Raw genomic sequence first — 12,204 nt, 5'->3', positions numbered from 1 at the left:
CTCGTATAGCGAAATGCGTATGTCTATCATCGGCACCGATCTCGTATAGCGAAATGCGTATAATCTATCATCGGCACCGATCTCGTATAGCGAAATGCGTATATCTACCATTGGCACCGATCTCGTATAGCGAAATGCGTATATCTATCATCGGCACCGATCTCTTACAGCGAAATGCGTATAATCTATCATCGGCAACGATCTCGTATAGCGAGATATCTCGTATAGCGAGATGCGTGTATCTATCATCGGCACCGATCTCGTATAGCGAAATGCGTATATCTATCATCGGCACCGATCTCTTACAGCGAAATGCGTATATCTATCATCGGCACCGATCTCGTCTAGCGAGATATCTCGTATAGCGAGATGCGTGTATCTATCATCGGCACCGATCTCGTATAGCGAAATGCGTATATCTATTATCGGCACCGATCTCGTACAGCGAAATGCGTATAATCTATCATCGGCACCGATCTCGTATAGCGAGATGTGTATATCTATCATTGGCACCGATCTCATAGAGCGAAATGCGTATATCTATTATCGGCACCGATCTCGTATAGCGAAATGCGTATAATATATCATCGGCACCGATCTCGTATAGCGAAATGCGTATATCTATCATCGGCACCGATCTCGTATGGCAAAATGCGTATATCTGTCATCGGCACCGATCTCGTACAGCGAGATGCGTATATCTATCATCGGCACCGATTTCGATCTCGTATAGCGAAATGCGCATATCTATCATCGGCACCGATCTCGTATAGCGAAATGCGTATGTCTATCAACGGCACCGATCTCGTATAGCGAAATGCGTATAATCTATCATCGGCACCGATCTCGTATAGCGAAATGCGTATATATATTATCTGCACCGATGTTGTACAGCGAAATGCGTATATCTATCATCGGCACCGATGTTGTATAGCGAAATGCGTATATCTATCATCGGCACCGATCTCGTATAACGAAATGCGTATATCTATCATCGGCACCGATCTCGTATAGCGAAATGCGTATATCTATTATCGGCACCGATCTCGTATAGCGAGATGTGTATATCTATCATCGGCACCGATCTCGTATAGCGAAATGCGTAGATCTATCATCGGCACCGATCTCGTATAGCGAAATGCGTATATCTGTTATCGGCACCGATCTCGTATAGCGAGATGTGTATATCTATCATTGTCACCGATCTCGTATAGCGAAATGCGTATATCTATCATCGGCACCGATCTCGTACAGCGAAATGCGTATATCTATCATCGGCACCGATCTCGTACAGCGAAATGCGTATATCTATCATCGGCACCGATCTCGTACAGCGAGATGCGTATATCTATCATCGGCACCGATCTCGTATAGCGAGATGCGTATATCTATCATTGGCACCGATCTCGTATTGCGAAATGCGTATATCTATCATCGGCACCGATCTCGTACAGCGAAATGCGTATATCTATCATCGGCATCGATCTCGTACAGCGAGATGCGTATATCTATCATCGGCACCAATCTCGTATAGCGAAATGCGTATATCTATCATCGGCACCGATCTCGTATAGCGAAATGCGTATATCTATCATCGGCACCGATCTCGTATAGCGAAATGCGTATATCTGTCATCGGCACCGATCTCGTATAGCGAAATGCGTATATCTATCATCGGCACCGATCTCGTATAGCGAAATAGATATATCTATCATCGGCACCGATCTCGTATAGTGAGATGCGTATATCTATCATCGGCACCGATATCGTATAGCGAAATGCGTATATCTATCATCGGCACCGATCTTGTATAGCGAGATGCGTATATCTATCATCGGCACCGATCTCGTATAGCGAAATGCGTATATCTATCATCGGCACCGATCTCGTATAGCGAGATGCGTATATCTATCATCGGCACCGATCTTCTATAGCGAAATGCGTATATCTATCATCGGCACCGATCTCGTATAGCGAAATGCATATATCTATCGTCGGCACCGATCTCGTATAGCGAAATGCGTATATCTATCATCGGCACCGATCTCGTATAGCGAAATGCGTATATCTATTATCGGCACCGATCTCGTATAGCGAGATGCGTATATCTATCATCGGCACCGATCTCATATAGCGAGATGCGTATATCTATCATCGGCACCGATCTCATATAGCGGGATGCGTTTCATCTGACAAAGTTAAATAAAAACTAGAACAATGCGACTGTGTCTCCCATATTCCTCCGCAAAGTCCCACAACGAGTCGTTGCCCTAGTTCACTGTCCTAAAAATAAACATGTTTCATTTAAATCCTTTCAGCTATTTTCAAGTTTCACAATTTCGCCAGCCATGACAAGTTTCACATCGATCTGTGAAGCAGTTTCAGCGAAGAGAATTTTTTTAAATGTCGGCTTTCAAGCTAATGTGGATGCCATACCACATGACATGACCTTTAAAAATGTGCACTCTGCATATGTATGGATAAGGGATCGCGTTTGTGAAGTTTCGTGTTGATTGGATGAGGTTATTTTTCTATCCAAGATTGCTGCCAAACTACGTGACCTACAACATCATCATTTTCAAACTACATGCAACAATGGTGTTAGATGATATTTGTAAAATTTCGCATCAATAGGGTAAGTGGTTTCCAAGATATAATTATTTAATATTTTCCTTCAATCCAATATGGCTGAAACACAATGTGACCAATGATGTTTTTCTGATCATCTTTTAATCGGCATACCTAGTCAATGACACACGTAAAGTTTTGAGTCAATCGATTTGGTGATTTGGGAGAAGATGTTTTTTTAAGGTCTTAGGTTAAATCCAATATGGGTCTTCATGCTATTTAAGGGTCTTTGGGAGTATTTTGGGTATTTGGGGTATTTTGGGTCTTCAGGGTCTTTTGGGTGTTTAACAGTCTTCAGGGTCTTTTTGGGTATTCGGGTTATTTAAGGGTCTTTGGGGTATTTTGGTCCTTCAGGGTGTTTATCGGTTTTCGGGGTCTTTAAGGGTCTTTGGGGTCTTTAGCGTCTTCGTGGTCTTTAATGATCTTGGGGCCTTTTGGGGTTTTTTGGGTCTTTGGAGTATTTTGAGTCTTTTGGGTCTTTACAGTCTTCAGTGTCTTCTGGGTTTTCAGGGTATTGTGGGTGTTTGGGGCTCATTGGGTCTTCAGGGTCTTTGGGGTATTTTTGGTCTTCGGAGTCCTTTGGGTCTTCTGGGCCCTTGGGGTATTTTGGATCCTCTGGGTCATTTGGGTCCTCGGGTTTGTTTGGGTCTTTTGGATCCCCGGGGTGTTTTGGGTCTTCAGGGTCTTTTGGGTCTTCTGGGTATTTTGGGTGTTTGGAGTCCATTGGGTCTTCAGGGTCTTTGGGATCTTTTGGGTCTTTGGGATCCATTGGGTCTTCAGGGTCTTTTCAGTCTTTGGGGTCCTCAGGGTATTTTGGGTCTTCATGGTCTTTTGGGTCTTTAACAGTCATCAGGGTGTTTTAGGTCTTTTGGGTCTTCAGGGTATTTTGGGTGTTCAGGATCCATGGAGTCTTCAGGGTCTTTTCGGTCATTTGGGTCTTCGGGGTATTTTGGATTTTCAGAGTCGTTGGGGGTCTTCTGAGTCCTTGGGATCTTTTGGGTCCTCTGTCATTTGGGTGCTTGGGGTTGTTTGGGTCTTTTGGCTCCTTGGGGTCTTTTGGGTCTTTAGGTTCCATTGGGTTTTCAGGGTTTTTTCAGTGTTTTGGGTCTTTGGGGTATTTTGGGTCTTCTGTGTATTTTGGGACTTCTGGGTGTTTTTGGGTCTTCAGAGTCCTTGGGATATTTTGGGTCCTTGGGGTCTTCTGGGTGTTCATGGTCTTTTGTGTCTTTAACAGTCTACAGGGTATTTTGGGTGTTTGGGGTCCATTGGGTCTTTTGGGTCCTCAGAGTCTTTTAGGTCTTTTAATCGGTTGACACACAGTCAACGTGTTCAAAGATTGCTCCTTAAATCCCCGCACTCAAATCCCTCCTAAAGCTCTACTTAAAGCCTTTAAAACCTAACCTTATGAAGGGGGACAGACAAACACACACACACACACACACACACACACACACACACACACACACACACACACACACACAAACACACACACACACACACACACACACACACATTGTGTTTATATGGTAGATGGTAGGTTTTATAAAGATTTTATTATTTTTTCTATTTTTTATAATTATTATTTTATTTATTTATTTATTTTATAACTATCCCCAAGGGAACCATGCAAAAGTTGTGGATTTGAAAATGTTTACATCCACCTGCCATTATCCATCATCGACCAGACCGAACTGGTTGATACTTGAAAACCAAAGGAAATGAGAATGGAGAAAATTTTTCAGGAAAACAATTAAATTGATCCTCTTTTTGCCTGCAGGTAGTCATTGGATTAACCACTCACGGGAACGATTAATCAACAGGAAGCAGGCACAACCAAATTAATCATCATTTCAGACAGGGAGAAAGAACACAGGATAACGGAGAGGAAGGAGGAGGGTGGAGGGTGGCGAGAGAGTAAGGGTGGGGATAAAGAATATCCTGACCATGCTGACATAGCATGGGGCCTTATGAGGGCATCTATAAATTCATTACCAGCTCACACTGGTGTCCTTTTCAAAGTGAGCGGTGAGCTGTTGTTCTTGATTAGGTTGCCTGCAGTAGCGCAACAATTTGAGTTGGCATGACAGGTTGTCACGGTATCATCTTGACTGGCCACAATTTACATAATTTGACTGCTCTTAATGCTGGACATACCGAGCAGAGCTGCTTTATCAACGATGAAATGCTGTAGTGGGAGTTGTATCAGGATAACCTTTAACAAGCAATCAGATGCAGTCACAAAATGGACCAAGCAGATAGTGACTGTAATCCTACAACTCATGGTTATGATTAATAAATAATAATGCTCCACTATGTATGTAAAATTACCATCTTCTTCTTCCTCTCTGTATGCAACACACAGCTGTGGGTAACATCGCTTGCTGTGGCTGCAAGCTGTACCACCGATGGATTTTGTATGTTAGGTAGAAATTTGAAATTTGGCCATGGTGCCATCGATAGCTCGCGTTCTCTTGACCGAAAAATTATTTTCATCGGAAAATTATGCAACCAGGAGCTACAAGGTGCATAGGGAACAACAACAGGCAATAAATACCAACTGGGTTTATGTCAAGAAAGCATAAATTCAGGTGCCATAAAAAAGCTTTTACTGGAAGAATGCACTTTATTAATCGATGATGATGTTATTTAAAAAAATTTAATCAGATAAACCATCTTCGAAGGTTGGGGGAGAAATGTAAATTTTCTGTTCATTTTGTCATTTCCTAGTTGTTATTTAATCTGGCCTTGTTTCAGGTGCCATCAAAGACCATTGACCCATGATGGGTGAGGTCAGGGTGCTAGAGTCCCAACTTTGTGGTTTCACTTTGTTGAGTTAGTCAGAGCAGGAATTTGGAATTTTCCCAGTGTGCTGGAGATAACTTGCCTGCTCTTCGACTTGCCAGGTGCTATCAAAGACCATTGACCCATGATGGGTGAGGTCAGGGTGCTAGAGTCACAACTTTGTGGTTTCACTTTGTTGAGTTAGTCAGAGCAGGAATTTGGAATTTTCCCAGTGTGCTGGAGATAACTTGCCTGCTCTTCGTCAGAAATTACAGTGGGAACTTTAAAGTTCACCAACTACAGTGCTAGTGGGTGGGTCTCCAGCTTAGCGTCTTATCTGATGGATTCTGCACTTCTTGATACATTACTTGGCCTGTGAATGGAACCCAGAATGGACAACCCAAAGGCGAGAGCACTAACTCCTAACTCGGCACCATGCTTTTGGATTCTGTTGGTTGTCGTGTGCAGATTTATTTTTAAACAGACCTACGTGTTAATGCCACGGTTGCGCCCGCACTACAGAAAAGAGTTTGCAAGCACATGTAAAGGTTTTTGTCAAATTGGAGGCTGTATCAATTGTTCTTAGGCAAACGATATGATGCACTTAACGTACTGCACCAGTTCTTACCGTCCACGAATCTGCACATCTGAAATTGCGTAGTAATACTTGTTAAGATTTCTCTGGTCCACAAAGTCGCCCCATATGGCTGGTTCCAGAAGACAAATGCGCAAGTCTGTGAGCGTGAAGAAGTTGCGCAGCACTCGGTTGGACTCCAGGCTGTTGTAGAGTGTGGCTGGGTCTTGCTGGCTGGGTCCAGAGTGCAACTTCAAGCGTTTGTACACTTCAAACCGCACTACTTGCGCCTCTTTAGATGGGAATTTGGAGGAATAAACTTCTGTGCAGATCACCTGATGTGAGAGAGAGAGAGAGAGAGAGAGAGAGAGAGAGAGAGAGAGAGAGAGAGAGAGAGAGAAGAAAGAAATAAATAAAGAGGGGGGAAGAGAGAGAGAGAGAGAGAGAGAGAAGGAGGGAGAGAGAGAAAGAGAGACAGAGAGAAAGAGAGACAGAGAGAAGGAGAGAAGGACATTTTAAAATGAGTTAAATGCGCTTACGTGAGTCATATTGGTCAAAGTCATGCTGCGAGGATGTTCCTGCTGTGGAAGCCATTCATGCAATTTAGCCTTGCAAAGAGTTTAAACCCTTTAGTTTCTTATTGATGTTCAAACTTCCATGGAAATAAATTTGGTCCAAGAGAAAGACACAGATACCACGAAAATGTCCCCCTTTCGCTCCGTCCATTTGGCTTTTTTTTTTTTTTAACTCGTTTGGTTTTTTTTCAACGTTTTTTACGTTTAATCGTTTTAAATGTTTTAAAACGTTTTCGTTTTTTCGTTTTTTTGTCCTTTTTTCGATTTTTTTTCACTTTTTTTTTTAGCTCTCTCTCCCCCGATTTCACCAATTTTGCCATCTCCTTCCTATGCAAATATTCTCATTATTCATGTTCTTATCCAGAAACTGCTGCACTGATTACATGGAAATTTTGGCGCTGAAGTGCAAGTTGCTGATAAAAAGTTGAACTGTTCGAGATTAGGTATGGTAAGAATCACAGGTTGCTTCTTTCGGGCTCCTACGTGTGAGAGGAGTCATTTAGAGGTTCATGAATGATTCAGGAAGACGTGTGCTAAGGAAGAATGATGATTATGGGGAATCTGAATGACTTGTGAGAGATTTGGACCCGGAATGAGGATTTTCTAGATCAAGTCCAGGGTTGCTTTTTAACCCAGTTTGTAGGCAAGTCCACGATGGGAAGTGCAGTGTGAGACCTTGGTGAAACAATTATCCGAATATGGTGGTGAGGATGGAGGGCGGAAAGCACTTAAGGAGATGGTGATCATAACATGGTGTGTGCAAGGTTTCTGTTAAGGGTTAGAATTGGGAATAGTAGAGAAAGCTTTCCAATTTAAGAAAGGCAAACTTTGAGAGTATGAGGAGAGTTATGTGTGATACATTGGGACAAGGTAACAGAAGGTAAATGGACAACCTTCACAGAGTAGATGTGCAATGTGCAGAGTAAGTAAAGTCCAGTGCAGAGTGAAGCTACACAACATGAACACGACAAGGCAGGACACAGCACGGACGCCACCTAGTCATCCTCGGACACCAGCGACAAAATGGGTGACAATGCTGACCAGGCTGACCCGGTGTTCTGTATGTTACAGTATTGTCCCACTTCATACTTTCCCAGGACGCCATTTGTCTCTGTGGTCATGCCGTGTCGTGCCGTGTCTGTGCCGTGCTGATGTCCTGCCCCAGTGGAGGGTTGGTGGAGGGGGAGGTGGAGACGAGGTATACGTTGAGGTAGTATGTTCGAAATTTTAGGAACGTCCATTTATGCATTCTTGAGTTATATTTAGGAAACCCTCAAAATCACGTTGGTGTCTGTCCGTCAGTCCGCCAAAATGTGTTGGCACTCATATCTTAAGGACTATACATTAAAACTAGCTGAAACTTGGAATATACATGTCAATAGGTCTAGTTCATGGCTTTCGAAACAAATTCCACCTAAGTGCAATAGTTTCTGCTTTAAAATTAAATATATATAATTATATATACGAGGCTAGTGGTTGCAGATTAAATGTAAAATATGTATTTTGCTCGTGTCGACTTGATATTGGTTGAGAAAGGCATTTGCTTTTTGATTTTATTTCACTATCATCAGATTGACTATGTCAATGTAACACATATAATTCTGATGTAGATGTCGATTGTATCTGTGTTACACCACCGTCTTACTTATTTTATACTCCTATAGCTGTTTTATGCCAATGGATAAGCTTCCTTAATACTTTTGGCGAGGTGAGTTCAGTCGCTGGCAGGCCAACACAGGTGCTCGATTCACTGTTCAAATCCCCCGTGTATATATGCTGGTAGTTCAGTATCGATGGTATTATAGTTTCGAGCGACGGCTGTTTCTTCCACTTAATTGTAGAGATGATCACAATATCTAGCCATCTCTGTTGTTTCAAAACAGTGCTCTGTAAAATGTTCCGAGCACAAAAGCGAACATTTTGTAGGCTCGATCCGCTCAGGTATTTCGAACAAACATCATCCAATTTCTGGCAATCTTAGGGTATTTCGGCCAATGGTGTTGCATGAAAGCATGTCAGTTTGTATTCCTACAACCGTCAAGGATGCAACGACTAAGCATATTTGTGTAAAACTGAAAATTATTTGCCGTTTGAGTTAAATCGTACCGCGATGTAACCCATAGACACGACATGGCATGCTTCTGCATTTGCGGCATATGGTGGTTGACTTCTGAGAGTGACGCCTTGGCTAAGCATGAAGAAGAAGAATTCGGCATTTAATCGCAAAATTACCCACTTCATAAATTGCAAATCAGAAAAAGACACATCATATCTATTTTGTAGATATGATGTGTCTTTGACAGTTGACACAAATTCAAGGGTAGATTAGCGTTGAGGTTATCTGAGCATTTGTGTTCCCATTTAAGGACAGTATTAAGGACACAAACAACAGGCATGAATAACTAATGCAATGTGTTAGATGGGGTGGTGTAATAGACTTTGTGTCAACAGTGGTAAAATTACGGTAAATTCCCGAATTAATATTTTTATACAACTTTTACAATCTTCATTTTATTTAAATTGAATTATACATTTGAACACTGCAGAACACAATTCACCTTCCTACTGCTTCCAAAAACCTCCAGTTTTGCAGTACTCGGACATGTTAAATAGGGTGGTGTATAAGACTGCTTCAATAGTGCTAAACTTCCAGAATGTTTTTTAAACGTTCTTTGGAATCATTAATTGTATTTAGATTTAAGTATATACCTAAACACTGCGCAGGGTATCGTGTTCTATAACCTCTCTAGTTACTTCTGCATCGATTATAAATGATTATGAAAATTCTTATGCATCATATTCAGGCCTTGTCTTAAGCTTTTGTTTCTTCCCTGAAAACCGGAGAAAATGCAAGTCAGTTTTGGCCATGGAATTGTTAGGAAAAATAGAGACCAATGATAGAAACAACAGAAACAGTTGTTGTTGTTGTTTTGTATGCAGCTTGTGACTGCTGGTTGCATCATCCTCTGGATGTACGGATGCGCCGCTGATGCAGTGCACCCTGTTCCCAGTAAGCGGGTACTCATTTTGCCGACCTCAGAAGGATGACACATGTGACCAGATATGCAAATCCTCTTCAAATTTCAAGTCAATCGGATGAAAATTGAGGATTTAAAAAATTTGACAAAGTTGGTGACCTTTGGCCTATTTTGACCTTTTGACTGTTTGACCCCAAAAACAATAGGCTTCTTGCTTATGACCAACTCTACCATTTGGTGAACTTCCGTGAAAATACCTCCGCCTGTTGAACAGTTTACGTTTTTTATCCCACTGAAAGGCCGGATCTGGATTCGGACCTCAGCCAAAATCTAATCGGCTTGTTCTTGTCACCTAACCAACTCATCCACCAAGTTTATTCATAACCCTAACCCCAACAACTTTTTAAAATATTATGTTATACTGTATATCGCTTTTCAACCAAGCTCTCAATGGTGAAGAATTACTTACAAATTAAATAATTAGTGTAGCCGAATCCATATTCAGATCTTCACCAAAATTGAATCGATTCTTCCTTGTCACACACACAATTTGTCCAACAAGTTTCGTCCAAATCCGTCCACAACTTTTTGAGATATCCTGCTATGTATCGTTGTTGGCCCTATCTCCCAATGGTGAAGAATCACTTAAAAATTCTAGTTACCGGATCCGAATCCGGATCTTCACCAAAATATAATCATTTTGTCCTTGTCGCAAATGCTACCTCTTTGCCAAATTTCGTCTGATTCCGTCCACAACTTTTTGAGATATTTTGTTCACAAAGGGACAGACAAAACGGACAGACAAACAGACAGGTGTGAAAACATAACCTCCATCCACCGTTGGTGGCGGAGGTAATATTAAAAAAAACGGGCCGTCTCGTGATTGAGCATCTGAGGACTATTTATAGTTACTATGACTGCACATTCTCATTTTGACCCAATTTTTATTTCTTTTCTCCATTTTCTCTAAATAAAGGTGAGTTGTAAATTTGATGACAAAAGCTCAAATGGTGAAAAAGTCCAATCATTGTGTGTGTGTGTGTGTGTGTGTGTGTGTGTGTGTGTCCGAAACACACACACACACACACAATTGCAAAACCTCAACTCCCGCTTTCCGTGGGAGTGGATGGGGGAGCGGAGGGGAGCTCAAAATATGAAATATGGACGTGTATGCAAAATGAAGGATGTCGCTTTGAATTGGTAACACATTACCTTTTATTTTGAAATAGAATATGGTACACTGTTGATTAAATTTTGAGATTTTTCAACTTTAGATTTTAGGAACGTATATGTTATGTAGATTAATCATTTGGAGGACGTTTGTGTTTGAAGTGTTGATAACCAATACCCATAATTACATGGTTTGTGTTTAAAGTTTTAATATCTAATACCCATAATTACATGGTTTGTGTTTAAAGTGTTTAGGGTTCCACGCAAAGTATTGACATGGGCATTGAGGAAGTTAGGAGTGGAGGAATGGTTGATCAGAGTAGTGATGGCAATGTACAAAAGAGCGCGCACAGCTGTAAGGACGAAGGACGGGAACAGTGGTGAGTTTGAGGTGAAGATGGGAGTGCATCAGGGGTGGGTACTAAGTCCACTACTATTTGTAGCTGTGATGGAGGTGCTGGCTCAGAACGTAAAGGAGGGTTTACCGTGGGAGTTGTTGTATGCAGATGATCTGGTGTTGATTGCGGAAAGTATGGATGGACTGAAGGAAAAGATGAACAAGTGGAAGGAATGTATGGAGACAAAAGGTCTGAAGGTGAATATCGGAAAAACGAAGGTGATGGCAAGTGGTAAAGCATGTGGTGATGTGGAAAGAACTGGGAAGTGGCCGTGTGCTGTGTGCAGGAAGGGTGTCGGAGTGAACTCCATTCAATGTACAATGTGCGGTGAGTGGGTTCATAAAAAATGTCGTGGTCTGAGAGGGTCATGAACCAGTGTGGCAGCAACATTCAAATGTAAGGTGTGCACAGAGGGAGCTGCAGATGGAGGAAATGTTGAGTTGGATCTTGGAGACGGCGTGAAGCTGGAAGGTGTGAAAACATTTTACTACCTCGGAGACATGCTGAATGGAGAAGGTGGATCAGACTCAGCAACGGTTGCTCGAGTGAGATGTGCATGGAAGAAGTTTCGGGAACTGAGTGGCGCGCTGATGAGGAGGGGAGAGTCGTTGAAGCTGAAGGGAAAGGTTTATGCTGCATGTGTGAGAAGTGTTATGATTTATGGGAGCGAGACATGGGTAATGAACGTAGAGCACAACGAAGGCTGGAAAGGGTGGAAATGCGAATGGTTCGGTGGATGTGTGGAGTATCGTTGAGAGAGAGGAAGACAAATGATGAATTGCGAAAGATGATGGGAATAGAGCCTGTGATGGATGCTGTGAAGAGGAACAGGTTGAGATGGTTTGGTCATGTGTTGAGGAAGGATGAAAGTGACTGGTCAAGAAGAGTGATGGAAATGAATGTAGAAGGAAGTAGAGGACGGGGAAGACCGAGAAAGACTTGGCTAAAGATGGTGGAAGAAGAAATGCGGGCAAGGGGGTTAACAAGGAGAGATGCAGAAAATAGGGCAAAATGGAGAACATTGTCATGGGGACCGCAAGGTTAACCCCCGCTCTCGCAGGGTAAATGGCCTTAAAATGCATGTTGTTGTTGTTGTTGTT

The 12,204-nt window shown here is 42.2% G+C and overlaps 1 protein-coding gene across 2 annotated transcripts in view; it reads right to left on the bottom strand.

The window, feature by feature from the left end:
• Positions 1 to 12,204, bottom strand: part of LOC137438915 (netrin-G1) — a 92,514-nt gene that overhangs the window by 60,281 nt on the left and 20,029 nt on the right. For both annotated transcript variants that reach the window (XM_068134387.2, XM_068134388.2), the window contains one exon: positions 6,038 to 6,318. In XM_068134387.2, the coding sequence (XP_067990488.2) occupies positions 6,038 to 6,318 (281 nt within the window). The remainder of the gene's footprint in view (positions 1 to 6,037; positions 6,319 to 12,204) is intronic.

This window comes from Myxine glutinosa, chromosome 13, assembly GCF_964187855.1.
Source record: "Myxine glutinosa chromosome 13, kmMyxGlut1.1, whole genome shotgun sequence".
NCBI classification, from domain to species: domain Eukaryota; kingdom Metazoa; phylum Chordata; class Myxini; order Myxiniformes; family Myxinidae; genus Myxine; species Myxine glutinosa.
The sequence above is the reverse complement of the archived record's forward strand: the minus strand, read 5'-3'. Positions and strand labels throughout refer to the sequence as shown.